Raw genomic sequence first — 23541 nt, 5'->3', positions numbered from 1 at the left:
CCCTTGATTGGCAATCAAACCCACAGCCTTTTGGTGGATGGGATGATGCTTCCTGACATCAACTGAGCCACCCAGCTGGGGCTTGGCACAACTTCAACTACTGGGAGCCATGTGCTTGTGTCTCATAAGTTTTGGTAGATTGCATTTCCATTTTCATTTGTCACAAGGTATTTTTAAAATATTCCTTTAATTTTTTTAGTCATTGGTTGTTCAGGAGCATGTTGTTTCTTTTCACATATTTTTAAATTTTCAGTTTTCTTTTTTGTAATTGTTTCTAACTTCCTACCATTGCGGTCAGAAAATATGCCTATGATTTCAGTCATCCTAAATGTATTGAGACTTGTTTTGTGGCCTAACATATGATCTGTCCTGGGGAATGTTCTGTGTGCACTTGGGAAGAACATGTATTAGGTTGCTTTATATGTTCTGTATATGTCTGTCAGGGCCATCCATTTTAATGGGCAGTTTAAGGCCAATTTCTTTTTTATTTTCCTTTTGGATGATCTATCCAGAAATGAAATATGGGAGCTAAAGTTCCCTGTTATTATTGTCTACTATTTCCCCACATTTCTGCTGAAAATCTGTTGACAGTCTAATGGGGGTTGCCTTGTAATTAGTACGTTGTTTTTCTCTTGGTGCTCATAAAATGCTCTCCTTATCTTTACCTTTCACACTTGAATTATAATATCTTGGTGTGGGTCTGTTTATCTTGTTTTGAAATGTATGTGCTAGGAAGATCTGGATATCTGTTTTCTTCCACAGGTTAGAAACGTTTTCAGCCAGTATTTCTTCAAATTAAGTTTTCTTCCTCTTTCCCCTTTTTTCTCCTCTGGAGCCCGTATAATGCGAATGTTGATCCACCTGATGTTGCTCCATAACCCACTTAAGCTTTCTTCACTTTTTTTCATTTTGCTACTCTGATTGGATGAGTTCCACTGCCCTTTTCAGGTTCACCGTTCCTTTCTTCTGCTTCATGTGGTCTGTGTTGAACTCTGCTATTGAATTTTTCAGTTCATATACGTATTGTATTCTTCAGCTCTGTGATTTGTGTTCATTAATTTCTTATATTTTCTCTTTGATAAAATTCCAACATGGTTCATCTATTTTTTCTTCCGAGTTTGGTGAACATCTTTATGGCTGTTATTTTGAACCCTTTTCAAGTAATTCACATAGTCTCTATTTTATTAAGGTCTTTTTTATATTTTTCTTTCATTGGAATTGATTCCTCTATTTTCCTTGATTCTCTGTGTTGGTTTCTATGCATTACATAAAACAGTCACCTCTCCCAATCTTGAAGGAGTGGCCTTGTGTTGGAAATGAACCTTATCATTTCAACCCTGTCCTAGCTTTCTTGTCTTCAAAGCTCTGTGATTATCCAAGTAGCCTACTTTATTCTTCATGGCTCCCTGTGGTTGAAGTTGTGCCAAGACCTGTCAGTTTCCCAAAGGGGAACGTCTTATTCAGCACCTATATTCAGACACTCAAGCAGTAACTTTTAGAGTATTAGAACATACCTATTTCAGGGGAAGCCTGGGAGATGTGCATGTCTTCTGCCCCCTCTGTGCTGAGCCCTGAGGTGATGGCCAATTAAGAACTGTTTATTTGCTACTGTCCTGTTGAACCCATGAACACAAGCTCTGCTAGCCACCAGAGCCAGGTGACCAAGAGGTGTCCTCTGGGTGGCAGCTGCCAAACCCAGATATGTACACAAGCCCCTTTCCCGAGACATCCCTTTCCAGGGATGCAGATGGAGAGCGTGAAGATGTGCTTGCCACCTCCATCTTCGGAGATCATTTCAGTCGTTTTATAGATGTATGTTAAAGCAGATGCCTAGCCCCCAGGCTTTCCTGTGGATGCATGCCCCAGGACTTTCCAAGCTCATCTCTCAGGTGCAGATGTGGTGTCCAAACCCTTTGCTTCTCAGGGAGAAACTCTGGGTTGTGAGTTCCTTCCTAGTTATGGGTTGTCACACTGAAGGTGGGGTTTATGGTGAGATTGTGTCGCAGACTCTCTGCACATCCTGATGTAGGTGTTTTTCTCATTTGCCTAATATGTAGGACTGTCCTATCCAGTTCTTGGGTTTCTTTCAGAGGCAATGCCTCCATCTTTAGCTGTAGGCTTGATTTGCCCATGGCTAGAGGTGAGGTGAAGATCTTCCTACGTCACCATCTTGGACTAGAACCACAAGGAGTCCCTTGTACCCATCAACTCAGTTTCAAACAGTTACCACCTCCTGGCCAGGATCCTTTCCTCTATACTCCCACCTGTCCTTTCCTCATTATTTCAGAGCAAACCTCAGGTATATTTACACACTTTATTCCCAGGAAAAGAATTGAGACAGACATCAAAGCCAAGTTCTTTGTTAATCTGGGTTTCCTTTTGTGAGACATTTCTACAAACCTTTATGGGAAAAAGGATTTTATTCAACTGTCACAGTAGACTATACCAAAATAGATTTCTTACTTTCAGTCATCTGTCATCCCACATTTTTTAAAAAAAGTTTTTACTATTTTTCTCAGCTTTATTGAGGTATATTTGACAAAACTGTAAGATACTGAAAGTGTGCAACATAATGATTTGATATATGTATGCCTTGTGAAAGAAGTCTCCTTATCACCTTCTATACTTTTTTTTTTATACAATACAATGTTACCACCAGTGATCACCAGGTTATACATTAGATCCCCAGAGCTTATTCATCCTATAGCTGAAAGTTTACACCCTTTTACCCACCTCTCCCTATTTCCCTCACTCCCCAGCCTTTGGCAACCACTTTTCTACTCTGTTTCTATGGAGTTGACTCTCTTTTTATTCTACGTATAAGTGATTCTGTGTGCTGTCTTTTCTCTGTGTGGCTTATAAAACTGAATTCCCTCAAATTTCATCTGTTTTGTCTTAAGTGCAAAATTTCCTTCTTTTTGAAGATTAAACAATATTCCTGTATGTTTGTATGTATATAATATTTACTTTATGCATTTAGGTGACAGTGGGCACTTAGGTTGTTTCTATATCTTGGCTACTGTAAATAATGCTGATATGAATGTTGGCGTACAGGTATCTCTGCAAGATAATGATTTTGTTTTCAAAGGAAAACAGTGTACTCAGTGTGGGATTGTTGGGTCAGAGAGTATCACTTTTAATCTCCTGAGGAGCCTCCATAGTGTTGGTGTAAGTTTACATTCTAACCAAGTGCACAAAGGTTCTTTTTCACGCCGTCCTCACCAGCCTTTACCTCTTGTCTTTTTTATAATAGACTTCCTAACAAGGGTGAGGTGATTTTGATTTTTATTTTCCTGATGATTAGTGATACTGAGACCTTTTCATGTACCTAGTCCTGTTGGCCATTTGTATGTCATCTTTGGAAAAAATGTGTATTTAGGATCTTTTCCCATTTTAAAATCAGGTTGTGTTTTGTTGTTTTGTTTTTTTTGTTTTGTTTTTGCTTTGTTTTTTGCTATTGAGTTGTGTGAGTTATGTATGTTCCCTGTATTTTCTGGATATTATCCCCTTATGTGGTTTGCAGATATTTTATATTTTCTCCCACCCTTTAAGTGGATTTTTCATTTTGTTGATGGGATCCTTTTGCTGTGCAGAAGCTATTTGATTTTATGTTATCTCCCCTGTATTTTTGCTTCTGTTGCCTATGCTTTTGGTGTTAAATCTAAAAAAAATCATTGCCAAGACCAAGTTTTGGTCTAGTAGTTGTATGGTTTTCTTCTAGTTGTTTTATGGCTTAAGAATTTACATTTAGGTGTTTAATTCATTGAGTTAATTTTTGTGTATGTTGTAAGATAGTAATCCAATTTTATTCTTTTGCATGGGGTTATCCAGTTTTTCCACCATTTATTGAAGAAACTCATTTTCTTATTGTATATTCTTGGCTCCTTTGTCATAAATTGAGTATAGATGCAATGGTTATTTCTGGTTTCTCTATTCTATTCCATTGGTTTTTGTATGTTTTTATGCAAATACCATACTGTTTTGATTACTATTGCTTTGTAATAGTTTGCAATCGGAAAGAGGAATGTCTCCAGTTATGGGCTTTGGATTTTTTTCAAGTTTGGAGTCTTAGGACTATTCCACTGCTGTAAAAAATGCCATTTGAAATTTCATAGGGGTTGCTATGGTAGTTTAGACATGTTAATATGAATTCCTCCAATTAATGAACACTGAATATTTTAAAATTGATTTTAGAGAGAGGAAGGTAAAGAGAGGGAAACATCAATCAGTTGCCTCCTACACACACCTGACCAGGGATTGAACCCACAACTTGGGTGTGTGCCCTCACTGGGAATCGAACCTGCCACCTTATGGGACAATGCTCCAACTGAGCCACACCGGCCAGGGCTGAACACGAAATGGTTTGCCATTTATTGTGTCCTCTTTAATTTCTTTCATCAATGTTACTGTTTTCAGTGTATAGATTTCTCATCTCTGATGTATTATATTGGTCTTGATTATATAATATATAGTTTTTCTTTTAAAGTTCATTGTTCATAGTAATGCACCTGTATCTTGCAACTTTACTGAAATTGTTTATTAGAGCTAAGTCTTTTCATAGAGCTTTTAAGGCAGAAATATATAGTATCATGTCATATGAAAATAGACTAACTTCCTTTATGATTTGGATACCTTATGTTATCTGTGGACTTGTCATATAGGACCTTTCTCTACACCCAGTTGTTAAGAGTTTCTATCATGAAAGGACACTGAATTTTGTCAGATGATTTGAGATGAGTTTTACTCTTTATTAATGGGGTATATCACATTGATTTGTAGCTGCTAAACCATTCGGGTACCCCTGGAATAAATCCAATGCGATCATGGTGTATGATCCCTTTTAATGTAGTGTTGAATTTAGTTTGGTAATATTTTGTAAAGGACTTTTGCATCTGTGTTTATTAAGGATATTTGCCTTTAATTTTCTTTTCTTGTAATGCCCTTGTCTGGTTTTGGTACCAGGGTAATGCTAGCCTTGTAAAAATGAGTTTTGAAGTGTTGTCTCCTTATCTATATTTTAGAAAAAAATAAGGATTGGTATTCTTTAAATGTTTGGTAGAACTTATCAGTGAAGCCATCTGGTCCTGGAATTTTGTTTCTTAAGAGGTTTTTTATTACTGGTTCAGTCTTCTTACTACTACTTAGTCTATTCAGATTTCCTGTGTCTTCATAATTCAGTCATATTGTGTTTCTATGAATTTATCCATTTCTAAATTATTCACCTTGTTTGCCTATAATTATTCTTAGTGATCTCTCTGATCGATTTCTGTGATATAAGTTGTAACAACTCCTCTTTCATCATAACTTTAAGTCCTCCTTTTCTTAATGAGGCTAACTAAAGTTTTGTTAATTTTATTTTTTCAGAGAACCAGCTTAGTTTCATTTATCTTTTTCTATTGTCTTTTTAATTTCTATTTATTTGTTTAATCTTTGTTATTTCCTCCTTTCTACCCACTTTGGGCTTAGTATGTATTTAGTTCCTTGAGGTGTTATGTTGAGATCACTTTTCTTCTTCATGTAGGCATTTATCACTATAAACTTACCTTAACTGCTTTTACTTCATTCCATAAGTCTTGATAAATTGTTTTTCACTTTTCTCACAATTACTTTTCAAAATTTCTTCTTTCATTGTTCAGAAACATGTTGTTTAATCTCCTTTGTGAATTTTCCAGTTTTCTTATCTCATTACATTGTGGTCTGAAAAAAATGCTTGATTTGGATTTTGATCATCTTAAATTTATTGAGACTTATTTTGTGGCTTAATATGCAATCTATGTTGGAGAATGTTCCATGTGCTGAGAATGTGTATTTGGTAGCTTTGGAATAGAACATTCCGTATACGTCTGTAAGGTCCATCTGGTTTAATGTGTAGTTTAAAGCCAATGTCTCCTTAATGATTTTCTTCCTGTATAAAGTGGAGTATGCACTTCCCTGCTTTGCTGCAGATTTCTCACATTTGAATGATTAATATTTGTGTTATATATTAGGTGCACCTATCTTGGGTTCATAAATATTCCTAATGATTTTTGATTGGTCTCTCTTCAATCACCTTTCTCTTATTACATTCTTTGGTTTAAAGTTTATTTTGTCTTGAGTAAGTACAGTTTCCTTTGCTGTCCTTTGATGTTTATTTGTATGGAATACTGTACTCAGCAAAGTTGTCCTTCAGATTTGGAGATAAAGCTATCCGGACTAAACACAGCTGAAGGAGTTCGTTCACCTGTTAATTGCTTCTTTGTTTGCCATATTCTTATGGCTCTCATGGACACCTGCTGGTTTTCAGAGCTGGATGTTTTGGGAGCTCGTCACTCCAATGAAAGCCTTTAAAAAGTTGAGGCACTGGATGTGAAATCCAAACCCTTCACTCCTCAGAACTAGAAGTTGGGGTTCCCTCTGAACTGTTTGGTGCTATGCTGGGGTTTATGGCAAGTGTCTCTCGGCCTTTCCTCACCATTTCTATGTGGGCATTTTCTCTTTGTGCGGTTTCTGGGTCTCTCTGAGAGGGAATTACCAATGTGCAGCTCTGCATTTGGTGAGGCCATGGAAGGAAGGCACTCAGTAACCTCCTGTGTCATCTTAGTGTTGGCCAACTCTTCTGAATCCTCTCCTTCACATGAACGAGAGCTCTTTTTTACAAGTTGTGGTGACAGACTCATCATCTGTCCCCTATGAAGTTAACCCTCATTTTGAAAATTGTGACCTTTGTAATTTTAATGTGAGAAGCCTCTCCTGCGTTGCTGCAAGTTTTCCTTATGAGTCACATCTACATGATTTTCACATGTAGTGTCTGTAAAGGCTAAATCTAAGTTAGGAGCTCACAGGGTTGTGTTGCACAGTCTGATTTCTTGTCTTATTTGTGAAGAACATTTTGCCCTTATCGTAAACACTTCATCAGAATCTGTGATGCAGCCTGGAAATCTGCATTCTAATAATTTCTAAAGTTTGAATTCACATTCCTTTTTAGAATTATTTTCACTGACGTCTTCTGCCAGTTTTTACATCTGCTAGGTTCTTCTCTTGCTATACAAACGTTACCTCTCACTTGATATGCAGCTCAGTTTCTTAGCCACTCTCCTTCCTCAGAGGAATACTCACATCAGGTGTTGATTTCTGATTCAGAGGGGTGGACATAGGTAATCAGCAAAAGCAACTGCAATTGCATTGTCTTTTTTGTTTCTTTCCCCAAAATGTGGGGGTTGAGGAAGAAAGGGCATTCAGAGACTGGGCTGTATTTTGCACAAGTGATTTTGATTGTTATTTATCCTGCTATTCTGTTTTTACACCAAATCAGAAGTAGAATAGATTTTCTTGTACACATCTTTAACAAACCAATTGTAATTTAGATTTTAGCATTAGTTATGATTTCTTTTTCTCATAGGTGTCATCTTTAAGAAATGAAAAGCGAGGCTCATCTTATCTCATCTCTGCCCAAGAAGGTGGTTCAGTGGAATTTGTTGACCAGCATTCTCAGGGCACAGGAGCATATTACATGGAGACCTACTTAAAAAAGAAGCGTGTGTACTGAGCTAAGTTCTCTCCTTATATAACCTCCTACGGTTCTTTGAGTATCTCTGCTATTCATCGCTGCCTTAACTACATTCATACTAGCCATATCCTTTAAATACGGGTTTATAATTTCCCAGAAGGAAATGTGTTGTGCAGCAGGCAGAATTGCCAAATAAAAAGTAAGTAGCAATAAGAAGGGACATTTTCCAATAGAAGTAAATGCATCTTAATCAATGTGGTATTAACTTATAGTCCAGTGCAGAAATTAACAATATTCCTTGTTTTAGGAGTGGGAATAATTTTGATACCATACATAAAAATTTGAAGCAATAAATGGGAAACAGTCTTGTTTCCTGGGCCTTAGAAAAATGAGTTTCTTACATGCCAATGTGCATTTCTATTTACCTTCCCTAGAAGTAATCTTATTTATAGACTTTTAGAATTACAAGAGTACAAGTACAAAATGCAGCAATATTGAAAAAAGATACTCTACATGCAAACTAAATTATTAGCCACACACACCAGCCATGTATTATAAGACCCCCACATAGAGTGATGTCCAGGTATACACTCCCACAGATGACTTACTTCTAATGTGTTATTAACCATGTATGCCTTTTGAGAAAAAATAAGGTTTTTTAAGAAAAGTAGCTTTGATGATCTTACTTAAGGGAGTGGCAAACCATCCCCTGGGATTAATTTCAGTCCTCCACCTGTTTTTGTAGAGACTACAAGCTAAGAATGATGTTTACATTTTTAAATGGAGGAAAAATGAAAATTTTATGAAATTGTGTCCATACATAAAATTTTGTTGGAACACAACCATGCTTACTCACACCCTAAGGTTAATTTTGTGCTACAATGGCAGAGCCGAGTAACTGGACAGAGACCTGCAAAGTCTCAAATATATTTACCATCTGGCCTTTGATCAAGGAAGTTTGCTGACCCCTGATCTAGTAGTATTGAAGAAAGAATTTTAACTTTTGCAGCTGACTTGTAAGTGGCAAGGAACTTAGGTTTCTGTCTCATTCCATAACATATCCACTAGTAATTTGATCATTACTGGGACAGGACATATTTGGATCATTAAATGCGTTATTTCACAGTATGACAGTAAAGCAGTCAATGCTATCCTTTCTTTAGGAGTCTTATGGAGTGACAATATCTACCACCATTTTGAACTAATAAGCTTTACTCCACTTTCTCTTATTCTGTTGTAGTATGGTAGGCTAAAAATTCTTTTATTGCATATAACTTCTGACATTGGTATTAAATGCATGAGAAACCCTTTGCCATCTGGAAATAGCAAAGTCTGTTTCTTGTTACGAGACTGTAATTGATAAGGAATTTAGGTATCTCAACGATCCTAGTCTTTTTGAATTCAGATCGTTAAATATTTTGTAATTTGGGGGACTTATTATTTTTTAGCAGGATGAGGTATCTATCCTGTCTTAATTATGTAGTTAAAAAAAATGGTGCATATGTTGTAAAGAACATTACTTGGTATAATTTATTGCATATATTAACTTCTTTTGGAAAATGACAGCTAGAAAGCTAAACTAAGATAATTTCTAAGAAGGATACAAGGATACTACCTAAGAATAACGATCAGGATAGGCATGACTCAGTAGACGAATAATGGGGTCTCCAAGCTCTGCACTTCTCCTACTGCATTAAGCTTCAATGCTTAGTCACCTCTGTGATAGTGCAGACAGAAAATGGTGAATTTTAAATCAGGCTGCGAAATGAAAAGCCACGTACAGCACATGTGGATCTGCCCCTCTGTCCTGGCTTAGGCACCACTAACATTAGACATAAGTACAAATCAAGTGTTGTTAGTAATATATTTTTCTAAGTAAACCAATTGTTTGAAATGCTTTGAAAATGGAGTCTTAATATTAAAAGGCATTTGCATGTGAAGTCTTGTATTATTTATTTGTATAAAGAGTAAACAAAGTGCATATAGAGTGGCCACAGGTTTGAACAGACAGACATCTTGGTGATGGAGGGTCATTGAACAAATTTAAATGAATCGATCCAGAACTCTCTTCAGGCTCAAAAGGTTAAAAAAAAAAAAAAAATTTCATACTCTTGGTCATATAGTTCACATTGAATCAGAGAGTAGACATTTTGATTACCCAGCTCCCTCAAAACTGTCTAGTGGATCCTGAACTCCATAGTGCTTCTAGCAGGTCCTTTTCTTTCAAGTTTTATACCAGTGGGCAGCAATTTTCAACCAGTTTGCCACCAGAATTGTTAAATGTGCAATACCTGACTAGGTCAGGGGCACACTCTTTTTCCTTAAGTTGTTTAAAAAAAAAAAAAAAAAATTACAGCTAACATAATAATAGCCACCTGGTGTGAATGAATCAAAATTATACCTTTTTTATTTTGGTATGCCGCAGAATTTTAGTTTACGTGTGCCATGAGATGAAAAAGGTTGAAAACTGCTGCCATAGGGCGATGGTCAAAATAGTGATTGACTGTTATAGATGGAGGGTAAGTACTGAGACACTTTAAGAACAGTGCAATGCAGTATATATTCTGACTAGTTACATCCAAAACCAATGCTGGAATAGCTTGCCCCAAAGTGGTCGAGTTATAAAAGGATATATATACACTGACATTTCTTAAAAGCATGTCTAATAGGTTCTTGGAATCAAATCTGTTTAAAAGTATACTTTTGGGGAAAGCACTGGCACAGGCTTAGTACTCAAGAATTAACACCATGCAGCAAACAATCTATTCCATAGCAGTCCCCCGAGTACAACCAGTTTTCTAAAAAAAAAAAAAAAGGGGGGGGTACCGCTGGTCATCCAAGGGGACAAGAGCTAAGCTACTGGAAAAACAAAGTTTAAATCCTATTGATGACAGGAATACACACATCTTTGTATAGAAATGATAGTATACTAACTGATATCTAATTCAAGAATGCTTGTTCTATCACTATATAGATGACAATTTTAGGGCATGTTAAAGTATTGACTAAGTCCATTTACCTTTTATCTTTTGATTTATGTACCAGAAAAACATTTAAATCAACTGGCAACTGGGAAAAAGCAATCATCTTGAGATTTTGTTTTGAAAAAAAATCCTATCGTACGTAACTGTGGTGGTACACTAGCCAGATGAAATGGTGGCATATCATTCCAAAAGGAGTGCTTACTAATATTTTGGTTGTCATTAAATTTGGCACCAGTAACAGTGACAAATAAACAGGAAGTACTTACACATATTAAGCACCACAGCGTGCCTTATATGTGAATTACATACCCAAGTATCTTTTTAAACAGAATATAAAGTTTTTCCATTAAAATTTTTTTAAATGGCTTGGGTATTTGTTGGGGAAGAGTACTCGATACAACTGAGATTTAAATGTTATTCATGCTTTTTAAAAGTGCCTCAAACCCTTCAATAAGGTTCTGAAAGGTTGTCCGATTATTTGGTTGAAATTCCCAGCATTTTCTCATAAGTTGATAAACCTGTAAAAAGAAAAAACAGTAAAAGTAAAAAAAAAAGTATAGAAACGTAAATGACTTGCCTTAGTAAGACTAGGTAACAAGAATATTTGAATGTTTAATATAGAAAATGTCACAACTATATTTCATAAATAATATTTTAACATTTGAGAAGCTCATGGGCTAAATGACCTACAAAAAAAAAAAATCCAGGGGGGTAGGGGAATGCGTAGGGAGGGGTTTGAGATGGGAATGGGGGGGATGCAGACAAATATGTGATGCCTTAATCAATAAAGAAATTAAAAAATAAATAAAATCCAGGTCATTATGGCAAACTAATTTAAGGGTGAAGTTTTATCTCAGTTTAGACTCTGGGTACCTTACTCTGTGACTAAGATGTACTGAAGAGAATGAATTAGTCTTACAGGCTCGAACTGAACATCATAAATGCTGTTAGTAAGTAGGACAAACTTCTACAATACACAAAATGTAATTACATGTATTTTCATAGTAAGGCTATACCAAAACATGCTCCTATGGCACTTTCTGAGGTGAGCCTACTATTGGAGGGTGTACATAATTTGTGCTTGTCATCTGGCCCAAAGATGATTTCTCAAATATCTGAAATTCAGCTTCAGAAAACAATTTTAAAGGACTGTCTATCCTTCCTGCTCTCCCCACACTGTTCCTTGCTGGATGAAGCCAAGCTGTGAAAACATAGTAAGATCTGAGTGGTATCACTGTAAAGTGCCCGGCCCGTAAATACCTCATCTGGACAGTTAGGAGGACAAGGCAAACGTTTTCCTTCTTTCAGTGTGTTCACAAGTCTCGTCACGGTCATCTGGCCGTGAGTGGGGCCTATCATTTTCAGGAACAACTGTGTAAAATAAAACCAGACAAAATGTTTTAGTGTGCACATAGTTCTATAAACCAAATTAAGGTGGAATTTCTAGAATTACCTGGAAATTAAAATAACAAAAAGGCTTTTATCCTTAGTAACTCTAAATGCAAGTCCAAAATCTTATTAGCTCTCAATGATGAGACTCAACCCACCCCAGGAAACCTTCCCAGTGAGAACGACCGCATTTAGGAATTCGTGAGGCTCAAGCAAAGCTCCTACCCAGTGCTCCTTCACACAGACGAGACCCTGGAAAGTCAGGAATATCTGAGGGAACTGTGGGCTCCTTGGGAAAGCAGGATGTGGGAGAGCCACACATAAGTGTCAGGGAACAAACCAAGTTAGATGGAAAGCAACACTTCCCATTAAAATGCACGAACTGGATTCCACTTAAGAACAAAACTTACAAAGCAGAAGGATGGACACATGTTTTGTTGTTGTTAATCTTCACCTGAGGATATTTTTCCACTGCTTTTCTGAGTGGGGAGGAGGGGGGGGAGAGGGTGCTTCCCTCATGCACCCTGAAAGCATGTGCAGGCCAGGGCGGGACACATTTTAATTGGAAGCTAGACTCAACTGAACAGGCGAGTACAACTTACGGCCATGGGACTGGAGTCTGAATCACAGTAAGTAAGCAGCTCGTGCAGAGTCACTCCGAAGGACCAGACATCAGAGGCGATATAAAATTTACACTGAATTAGACATTCCGGGGCGTACCTAAAAGAAAGGAAAACGTGAAACTTCACTTCCTGCGAAGGCTATGCCAACAAATACCTCACAGAATAAGGAAAATCCCTCTTTGATTTGTCTTAGAATTTAATGTATGTATTAATGTCGGTATGTATTTCCTCCGAAACAATAGCAAGGTATAAGTGTGTGCTCTTCACGTGGAGGCAGGTATATGAGGACAGGCCCCAGATCTGATGTGCCTGCAAGTTCAGAATGCATCAGCAGTGACCTCCCTGCCCAGTCCTCTTCCAGTGTCAATGTTCTGATGAATGATACCCAATTGCTTAAGCCAAAAATTAAGGCATCCCATATCTAATTTCCTAAATACTTCTCATACCTACTCACCTCTCCTAAACCCCACTTTCACTGTCCTATTCACACCATCACTGGCTCTCGCTGAATCAGACTCTCTGGCTCCCCTCCATTCCACAGAGACCTTTTAAAAACAAATTCCCACCCAACAGTATCCCAAAGCTCTTGGGACCCTCCCCAACATTACACACACACACACACACACACACACACACACACACACACACACACACACCGCTCCTGAGGCAGACCTCCCACATCATTACCAGCCACACCAAACTGATGTCAGTTCCTGGGATACCATTGCTCTTGCTTCATTCTTGTGAGTCACACATGCCTGGTGACTCACAACCCCCCAGGAATCTTCTAAGATTTCTTAGAACTTACAGAAAACCAAGCCTGAACCCCCCCCCCCCCTATATTTATGGTATCATGGAATTGGTTGCCTCACCCATTAAACTCTAAACTTGGTCTGCTTGTGTCTTGACACATGTTTGATTAAAGAACAAAGGAAGATTTGGTCTCCACGGAGGGGAGCGATCTGTGTAGGATGTACCTCCCAGGTGCTCATTAGTTGAATGGGGGTGGGTAGGGTGTGAAGTGAACACTTAACAACCTCTCTCCTGGACAGCGTTCTGGGCTGACAGGCGGACATCAGGGAAGTCTGGTGATTCGTGAGAATATGCCCACGTTTCCCATGGATTTTGCTCTGCTCTGTCCAGAGTCTCCTTGAATCTGTTCCATGTCCACTTTGTCACCTCATTCCTGCCCCCTTCTCCTACCTGTCCACCAGGCTGCCTCGACACGGATGTGCCTATTCTAACTGCTAATAGTTTTAAGAACCATATTAGGTGAATGCCCTCTTGCTTGGCTGGTATGGCTCAGTGGTTGAACACCGACCTATGAACCAGGACAGTTGTCAGCAAACTGCAGCTCACGAGTCACATGCGGCTCGCGAGCTGCTGTTTGCTGCTCTGTTGACTAATGAGTTTGTCGACCACTCAACCAGGAGGTCATGGTTTAATTCCTGGTCAGGGCACATGCCTGGGTTATGGGCTCGATCCCCAGTAGGGGGCTTGCAGAAGGCAGCTGATCAGTGATTCTCATCATTGATGTTTCTCTCTCCCTCTCTCCCCTCCTCTCTGAAACCAATAAAAACATATTTAAAAAAAAATAAGTGCCCTCTCTTGGGAAACTGGAGATGTGGAGGTGATGGTTGGTTAGATTTCTCTATTCTTTGGAAGATGGTGCCATACAAAGCTCAGACATTTCTCTGAGTTGCTTTCAGAGGAAGAGCCTAAAGCTGTTCCCTGAGGGCAGAGATCACACAATTCCAAATGTTCTAAGGCCTTTCTAACTCAGACTCAGGTAGGAGGAATGGGAGACGTGGCAGAGCTAGAAAGGGCCTATCAAAACAGCAGAAACCCTGTGAAATACCGACGAGACCGAAGTCTGTTTGATGTAGTTACCAGAACACGGGGCTGTCGCGGTCATCCTTGACTGTGTAGTACTCCTTGTCGGTTTCAATTGCTTTAGTTAAACCGAAGTCTCCAATTTTCACTTGGTGCTCACTTTCTACAAGGACGTTCCTTGCTGCTAAGTCCCGGTGAACGTACTGTCGTGACCCCAAATAGTCCATCCCCTGGGGAGAGAAGTAAAGGCAGAGGCAATGCGGAAGGTCAGTTCACACTGTGTTTCCTATCATTTCATAGCAAAACATAATGCAATGTCATTTCATTCACATATCACTGTTCAGGTTTTCACTTTATGCAAAAAAAAAAAAAATAGCAAAACCCACCTGACTCAAAGAAACACACAGTAAATCAGCTATACTTAACCATCAGGTCAGTTTCTCAGTAGACGCTAATTGTTCATCCAAGTCACGTAGAGCAAAATAAACTCGTTAAAATTACCGGTAAGTCTAATTACAAACCAATCACCCAGGATGAGTGCCCCTTTCTGTAATCTTTAACATGTTTCTTCTTTACCTTACAAATCTGAACGGCATATTTTAACTGCTGTTTGAGGTTAATTTTGTTCTTATTCTTTGGAAGATATTCCTTAAGACTTCCAGAAGGCAGAAATTCCATGATGAGTTTAATACCATTTCCTCCTGTATTAAAAACAAAACAAAACATCAGTACAAAGTTACCAAAGAAAGGAACCAAGGGAGAGTAACGGGCACAGGATCTGGAGATCCGTCAGCATCACCTCTGAACCACAGGCAAGTCCCCCAACCTCAGCCTCTGGCCCCTCAGCAGTAACAAGGATAGTAACACTCGTGTACCCACCCAGGGCCATCAGCATTCACTGAGATAATAGAGTGTGCTACATACCACCAGGCAAATAATAATGAAAAAAAAAATTAACCACATCACTTCTCTGCCAATTTTAAAGTACTGGCTTGCAGACAGACACATTTCTTAGTCAGCACCATTTGCCACCTTGCCTTAGACAACTGGAAAATAAAATACCCTGGCTAGTGTTGGATCAGAGGACTAGGAGCAGCAAGGGGCGGGTGCCAGTTTCATATTGCTGTGTGCCTCAAGTGCCAGTATCTGGATGGGTGACGGTCAGTCCCCAGTGCGGGTGTGTGAACAGCCTGGAAAGGTGATGCCGGAGTCACGCCCTGGCTTGCGGGAGGCTGCGCGGCTTCCCTGGAGCTCTGTAGCTGCTGAGGGGTGTCAGTGCCTACAACCAAGCCCTACAGCTCATGGGGGCCACCAGCCAGCGCACATACAACCTCGGGCACTGCCGCCTCAGCACTGGTCCTTGTGACCCCAGACAGTCGCTAAGTCTTTAGAAACCAACCCTACTTCGCACAACATACCATCTTCCGTGCAGATGCCTTTATACTTGACAATGTTCTCGTGATAGAGGTTCCTTAAGATTTCGATTTCCTTCTTCAGATCAGCTATGTGGTTCCCTCCACTCTCTGGCTTCAGGGATTTGACAGCCACCTGCTCCCCTGTATTGTCCCCTTCAGGGTCATACCTGCAGAGCTCCACCTTCCCAAAGTGGCCCTGGAGGGAAGATGCATGTGCTGGATTAGGCTGGGCTGGCAGGAACATGCTCGGAAGTTGAGGCAAGATGCACTCAAGAACTCCCAATGGGGAAAGGCTACCTCTTCAACAAATGGTGCTGGGGAAACGGGAGAAACACGTATAGAACAGTGAAATTGGAACCCTACTTCACACCACTCATAAAAATTAACTCAAAGTGGAGTGGATCAAAGACTTAAACATAAGACCTGAAACCGTAAAACTCCCTGAAGAAAACATAGGGAAGCAGCTCATTAGGAATACTGGTTTTGGAAATGATTTTTTTGTACCTGATGCCAAAAGCCCAAAAGAAAAAAAGAAAAAAAAAAAGAACATATGGGACTATCTCAAACTCAAAAGCTTCTGCACAGCACGAGAAACAACTTAACAAAATGAAAAGACAGCCTACAAAATGGGAGAAACATTTTGCAGCCATATATTGGATAAGGATTTAATATCCAAAAAATATATAGAACATAAGTTAATAAAAAACAACAATACCTGAACAATTTAATAAAAAATGGGCAGAACTATAGACATTTAAAAAAAAAAAAAAGGACATACAACAAGACATTTAACTTCACAGGGAGATGATGCAAATAAAACCCACAAAGAGCTATCACTTCACATCAGCTAGAAGGGTTATCATCAAGAAAGTAAAACGACAGGTGAGGATGTGAAAGAGAAACCTTACACCCTATTGGTGGGAATGTTTATTTGTCTAACTACTACAGAAAACAATATGAAGGTTCCACAAAAATTAAAAATAGATCTGTACGATCCAGCAATTGCACTTCTTGGAGAATACCCAAAGGAAATGAAAAAAGGAGTTCAAGGACATATTTGCACTCTATGTTTATCACAGCACTATTCACACTAGGCAAGATATAGAAAAAATACAAATGCCCATGATGAATGGTTAAAAAAAAAAAAAGAAAAAAAGAAAAAGAAAAAAAGAATGCAAAAATACAATGGAATAGTATTCAGTCATGAGCAAGGGTGATATCCTGCCACTTGCAATAACATAAATAACTTGAGCACAATATGCTAAGTGAGAGACAAAAACAAACAAAAAATCTAAAAAAATAAAAAATAAAACCTCTTTAAAAATCACAAACCATAGTTATACAGTAGTTACCAGGGATTTAGATGGTGTGTAAGGGTATGGACTTGTAACAGATACTAAAACAGCCAAAAAGATTTAACATACAGTACACTGAACATAGATAATACTGCGTTGTAAGTAAGTAATGTGATAGACATCACTACATGGGCGGCCATATTACAATATGTAAGTATCAATTGTAGCACAAACTACATATCTCTAATTTATACACTGTTACATGTCAAATTTTTTCAACTTAAAAAAAGATGAGTCCTGCTCCCGGTGCTGTTCCCCTGAAGGCCAAGGGTGCACAGCGCAGCCTGACCTTGCAGTAGCTGGTTCTACCATCACCGCAGCCACTTCCTCACATGCCACCCCCCCTCTTACTGATCTAAGACTTAGCCACTTGATAGTGATGTTGGCCTAGTCACCAAATCTTTGAGCTGGTCCAGGAGTGCTCAATGTGTACAGCAGTAATAACCCCTCAGGGATACTGTGAAGAACTAGGGACTCTGTGCTTGTAAAATACCCAGCATCCCTGGCACACCACAGAGATTCAAGGGAGGACATTGTCTTGTTTACTTAACTGAACTCCAGAAAAATCTGTATGAAGATGCAAGTCTTCTCTATCAGTTAGGAAACTGATTTGAGGTCCAAAGGAAAGCTGCTGTGGCATTCTGTGTAGTAAATGCATCCTTCATTTACTAGTAAGCAGCCTCAGATGCCCAGAGATTTTTCTATTTCCACCATATCTGTACCTACTCCCCCATATTGCTCTCTTTGCATGCTCTACTGCCCCTTCGAGAACATGTCCTATGTGCATATACAGCCATGTGCGCATGCTGTCACTATGTGAGCGGCATAACCCTGTGATACCAGTGGCCCAAAGAAAGTGCAATAATATACTTTCTCTTAGAAACATGGACCAGAAGTGGGAAAGAATGGAGAGCAGCTTTAGGTGCAGGTGGAGGTGGTCAGGGAGGACTAGAGTGTAACTTGCCTCTCCCAAGTCACGGATTCTCTTTAAGAACCGCTTTTCAAAATGTGTGGGATCCACTTCGGTTGCTGGCTTTTTTTCTGAGACAATGTCTGGATCTAACGGAAGAAAAATGAAAACATGTCATTAACAAGACATGACTGCCACTCATAGGCTCCCAGGTATCAGTTACCCCTGACTACCCCCCCACCCCCCCCCTCCAGGGCATGGGCTAGTCTTGGTTCAACAGGGCCAGGCAGTGTCTTACTCTGCTCTTCCAGCTTATTGATGTCTCTCATGATGGCTCGGAAAAAGGGTCTCTGGTTGGGGTCATAGTTCATGCAGCGAGTCATAAGGTCAGCCAGCTCCTTACAAGACGGCGTCACTGGTCTGCACCGGCTTTCGTAGAATCTCTCTTTCTGTGCAGAAAAAGACAACATGGAAGAAACCAAAGGAACCATCCACAAATCTTTCAGCCCAAGGTCAGGAGGAGTAATCAATCCCAATTTAATGTCCCAACAGCTCTGCTTCCAGGTAGACTTCATAGGCGTGTGTGGGGAGATCTCTGATTCTAAAATAACCGGGACCCCAAAAAGCCGCATTCAAGTTACACAACCTTTCTGGAATACAGTTTGGCAACATGTATAAAATCTCCAGGTCATTGGAACCCTTTAACTCATTAATTCTAATTACTCCATGACAGAAATACATCAGATGTAAACAAAGATTTATATGTCAAGGTATTCCCTGCAGATTTAGATAAAACATGACAAGTTTGAAAACAGCCCAAATGCCAGATGTAAAATTAGTTAAGTAAATTAGTTTAACAGAGCAATCAACTTTTACATTGAATTTGTAAAATTGTAAAGCTTATTTAGTCAAGCACTCAATATTAATGAAAAGATATAGCATGTATAACTCTATCTGGCATGGTCCCAATTTTGTTTTTAGCAAGAGATACGAACAGACTGGAAGACCGTCTGCCAAAGTAAAATGGTGTCAGGAGTGACAGCAATAGGGTGATCGCTATTTTCTTCAACTGTTTGTTACTTTAAAATTCAGAAATAATTGATGCCACTTAAAAAAGAACTACTAAGTGAAACTCCAGTTTCTGAATCCCAAGAGAACTAGTTCCTCTTCTTGTCCCCTGAGGGTGAGGTGAGAGTCAGGGTCCCAGGGGAGGAGGAGAGATTAGGAGTAAGGAGTTGAGGCTGCCCTCACCTCTGAGGGTCACTCACCATTCCCTGTCCCAGGGCTGTCCAACCCCATCATGGCTGCCTGGGAGGGGACTGGCGGACTTCTTTTATCAAACCCTTCCTCACACCATCCCCATTTCCAGCTCAGCCCTGGGTACACAGCAGGCACTCAATAAATACTGACAGACAACAAAGGGTATACTGTTTCATTTCCAAGGAAGTTCGAAATAAAATGATCTTCCCAAAAGCCTAGGCTGAAAATTCCAAACAGATTTATAGACCTGATGGTTTCCCTACTGGCTTTGCCCTGACACCCTTTTCCCCAGTCCTGCACCATCTTTGCTTGGTAAAACATTAGGTGGTTAAAGGTTCTCCTCTTCAGTGATCTCCTATGTACACACCCTCCACTCTGGGTCCCACTGCCACTCCAGTTACAGCCTTTGAGCATGAGTCCCTGCTGGTCTCTCCTCGGCCTGTCCATCCCAACCATGTGTCCCAATGAACTGTCCCCAAGCCGACCTCTGACCCTCTCTCTCCTCAACGAAACTCTTCAATGTCCCACACAACACTCCCAAGTAAAATTCATGCAATTGAGGCTTTTTACAATCTGACCACAGACACCTCTCCAACCTTATCAGCCATCATTCCTCACCACACTTTTCAGCAAAAACTGCAGTTTGCGAGCCACATATGGTTTGCAGCTCTGTTGACTAATGAGTTTGGGGACCACTGGGATAGGACTTAATCACAAGAACAGCAGCAGCCTGTAATTATTGGAATCGAGAGTCTAGGTCAGTGCTCACGAGCTGCAGTTTGACGACCACTGCTCTAGGCCAACGAAACCACTCATAGCTTCCCACAGACAACTCAAGTGCCACCTTCCCCCTGGACTTCGAGCAGCTCCTCCCAGCTACAAGTTATGTCTACCCTTCTGAACACACAGGCATGTTCCAATCACCAAATCGCTGGGTCGGGATTACTTTTATTTTTACTCCTTTATCCCTTTGGAGTTAAGAGTCTCCACTCCACAAGTGAACAAGAGGCTGAAGCCTCGCCTGTTTCACAGTCTAGCTGGGGAACAGGCACTTGTCTTAGGCTCCTGTGCCTCAGTTACCCGACCTGTAACGTGGACAGTGAGGGTAATGGCACTCCTAACTGCAGGGCTCTTGCTCCTACAGTATGAGGTATTTTTTTGTGGAATCCTTATTTTGTTATTTTAGCCCAACTCTCCTCAAGGGAAGGCAAGGCCTGTCTGCTTTCTTGTGAGCCCCCAACTTTTACCTAGTCAATGCCCGATACACAGAAAGAACTCCACAAATATCTGTATTAATTTTGCTGACTGAAAGGCACTTGAAATCTCAGATAAATAATACTATAATGATCTGCTGACCTATACTGTGTGCCTGGACTATATGTGCATTATGTAATTAGTCTGCACAGAAATCCTACAAAGTGCATCTCATGTATCCCCATTGCCCAGATGCTGAAACTGAGGCCCAGGTAAGTTCAGTTACAGTTGCAAGGTCACAAGAGACGGGCCCATCTCCTCCCACAATACGAGGCTTCCTCTTAACTCCCGAGACGGCCATGAGCATCCAAGGAGCCCCCACTCGGCTCGCACCCTGGAAAACAAAAGCTCACCTCAATCAGCGTCTTGTCTTTCAGGGGGATCTCGCCGTTATAGCAGATTTCCCAGAGGGTGGTTCCAAAGCTCCATTTGTCAGCAGCCACGCTCAGGTTCTTGGAATCTTCCACACACTCGGGAGCAATCCATGGGATCCGCTCTATGCATTCTGCAGAAAGACAGCGGACATGCACACGTCAGTCTCTGCCATCACCTGGGGAGCAAATCACGATCGTTGCAGCAAGCAGTGTGAGCTCACAAAGAAACTATTCCAAGTTGCGTTTTCCAAATGAATCCAGGCCCCTCCTCCTGGACACTGGATGCAGCAGGGCCAGCAGACGTGTCTGTTTATCAGACTCACCAGGAGAGGGGTGTGCGGCCCCGTCTTCTGAAGCTCTGGCCTCAGAAGCAGCACAGCACCCAGGGTGGAGGCCAACACTCTGAGGAGGGAGAATAGGGGGCCGTGTGGACAGAGGCTCCGGAAAGAGAGGACAGGGAGAAGAGACCAGCTTACACAGCGCAGGCGCGGGCTATTCTCAACTACTCTGCACCATCACCCAGCAACATTTTGTTTGTTTTTCTATGGGTTCCTTTCATTTGGAAAACAAGGGAAGGGAAGACTGAGGTAAAGAAGTCACCCTTCTCTCATACCGGGGACCTCTCGGCCCCTGTTCTGGCTTCTAAGGCCAGTGACCTGCCATGTCCCTGGACGTGCCCCTCACTCCGCACAGTGATCTCCGGGCACAGCCTCTGGCTCCTGAGGCAGGCGGGCGGTTCCTGAGCGGGGCGTTCATGGTCAGGCCCTCTCACCCTTCCGTCTCCGCCTTCTCACGTCCTCAGACACAGGCCCCTGTGGCGATGTTCTGGGCTCACACATCTGCCATCACCTTGCTGTAGGCCCGCCTCACTTACCCGTCATCCCCCACCTCCCTTCATCACCCCGTGCTCCCCGGAACACCCACAGCACTTCACTGGCTTCTCTCGTGGGCTCTCTCAGCTCCTCGACTTGTTCTAGAGCAGTGGTTCTCAACCTTTCTGATGCCCTAACCCACATGTGTCAAACACAAGGCCCGCGGGCCAAATCCGTCCCGCCAGGCCTTGCAATGTGGCCCGCACCGCGCTGTCATCACTGCACTCCGCTGCGTTTCCATCACAATGACAGTTTGTGACTGTTCAGTAAACGATTCGGCCCGCGATTTAGGCTGGATTTTAGATTTTGGCCCCTTCTCTGATTGAGTTCGACACCCCTACCCTAACCCTTTAATACAGTTCCTCATGTTGTGGTGACTCCTGACCATAAAATTAATTTGTCGCAACCCACAGGCTGAGAACTGCTAGCAGGGTCGCCTAAGAGACCATCGGAAAACACAGGTATTTACATTATGATTCATTCACAGTAGCAGAATTACAGTTATGAAGTAGCACCGAAAATAACTTTATGGTTGGGGGTCTCCACCACATGAGGAACCGTATTAAAGGGTCCCGGCATTAGGAAGGTTGAGAACCACTGCTCTAGAGTCATCCGTGACCGGGCCTCAAACCCTTGCTCAGGACAGGCCCCTGCACGACCCGCAGGGCGCCTTCCCTTCCCCTTCGACGGCGGAGCAGAACTCTAAGTGCCGGGCGCTGAGCTCAGTGCTGAGGCCAGCGGCCCGCGCCGGGGCCAGGTCTCCCACTCCGGCTTCCGCGTCCCGGCTCCCAGGTCTCTCTCCTTTGGGGCCCACACTCAGGATAACCTCATTCGAAGAGAAAATGCAATCGCTCAGGGGCCTCCCCAACTGCCAACTACTACCGTGGATTTCAAAAGAAACGAGGGTGGGCCCAGGAGACCCAGCTCCTCTCCGGCTCCTCCCAGACCAGTGGCCTCCCCTGGTGCTAACCCGACGGCGTGAACCCAGCTCCTGGCTGCGGGGACCAGGAGTGCCTCGGATGCGTCATCTGTATCTCCTGCTACAGTCAGCTCCTAAAAGGAGCCAGGGACCAGCCCCGCTTACACTCCGTATCTTCCCCCAACCCTCAGGGCAGAGCAGGAGCACCAGACACCCACTTGCTGAAGTGCACTTTCTACAAGGAGACAGAACCCCAACCCAGCCCCCTCTGCCTCACGGTGGGGCGTGGGAGAGGGGAAGGGCGAGGCGTGGGGTGGGGGGGGTGGGGAGACACACCTTGCCTGGACAGCACGGTGATGGGGATGCCAGGGTCGCTGAGCTTGATGAACGGGCCACACTCGCTGTCGATGCCTTCGCGGGCCAGGAGGAGGTTCTTAGTGCACACGTTTCCGTGGACCAGGTCTTTATCCTCCTGCAGGGTAGAAGGTGAGCTCAACAAGGCTGCCCTGGCTGCCTGTCTTCCCGCGCTCCCTCCATTTCCAACCCTGGCCCCTTGGGTCAGTCCCTCCATGGTCCCCAGCTACAGCCAGACCGAGGCAGCTCAGGGGTCCCATCCAATGCGTGACCAGAGCATATTACAGAATGGGCCGCCTCAGTGAGACTGAGTAACAGTAGAACGTGCCTCATAGGGCTTTTGTGGGAATTAAATGAATTAGAACCTATAAAACATGTAAATAGCTGAACCATGGTAAGCGCTCAATAAATGTGAGCTACTACTGATGCCGGTAGTTTCATTTATTCATCAGGTACTGCACTATTTCTCCTCCTACTGTATACTGCAAGGCAGCAGCCAGGTCTCTGACATGA

The 23541-nt window shown here is 41.8% G+C and overlaps 2 protein-coding genes across 7 annotated transcripts in view; one reads left to right on the top strand and one right to left on the bottom strand.

Moving 5' to 3' along the window:
- The window catches only part of RAVER2 (ribonucleoprotein, PTB binding 2), an 82940-nt gene extending 73514 nt beyond the window's left edge, over positions 1–9426 (top strand). For both annotated transcript variants that reach the window (XM_036447422.2, XM_036447423.2), the window contains exon 12: positions 7379–9426. In XM_036447422.2, the coding sequence (XP_036303315.1) occupies positions 7379–7525 (147 nt within the window). In that variant the 3' untranslated portion in view covers positions 7526–9426. The remainder of the gene's footprint in view (positions 1–7378) is intronic.
- The window catches only part of JAK1 (Janus kinase 1), a 127959-nt gene continuing 113840 nt past the window's right edge, over positions 9423–23541 (bottom strand). For 2 of the 5 annotated variants that reach the window (XM_036447419.2, XM_045584503.1), the window contains exons 16-25: positions 23011–23146; positions 20863–21014; positions 18294–18444; positions 18050–18144; positions 15734–15926; positions 14892–15016; positions 14373–14545; positions 12462–12579; positions 11731–11841; positions 9423–10988 (exon numbers count right to left, since the gene is read on the bottom strand). In XM_036447419.2, the coding sequence (XP_036303312.1) occupies positions 10878–10988; positions 11731–11841; positions 12462–12579; positions 14373–14545; positions 14892–15016; positions 15734–15926; positions 18050–18144; positions 18294–18444; positions 20863–21014; positions 23011–23146 (1365 nt within the window). In that variant the 3' untranslated portion in view covers positions 9423–10877. Of the gene's footprint in view, positions 10989–11730; positions 11842–12461; positions 12580–14372; positions 14546–14891; positions 15017–15733; positions 16045–18049; positions 18145–18293; positions 18445–20862; positions 21015–23010; positions 23147–23541 lie in introns of those variants that run through there. The other 3 variants (XM_036447420.2, XR_004989552.2, XM_036447421.2) reach the window with 3 other exon arrangements.

Source organism: Pipistrellus kuhlii, unplaced genomic scaffold (assembly GCF_014108245.1).
Source record: "Pipistrellus kuhlii isolate mPipKuh1 unplaced genomic scaffold, mPipKuh1.p scaffold_m20_p_2, whole genome shotgun sequence".
Taxonomy (NCBI): Eukaryota; Metazoa; Chordata; class Mammalia; order Chiroptera; family Vespertilionidae; genus Pipistrellus; species Pipistrellus kuhlii.
Note: the sequence above shows the minus strand (reverse complement) of the source record. Positions and strands in the feature narration are given on the sequence as shown.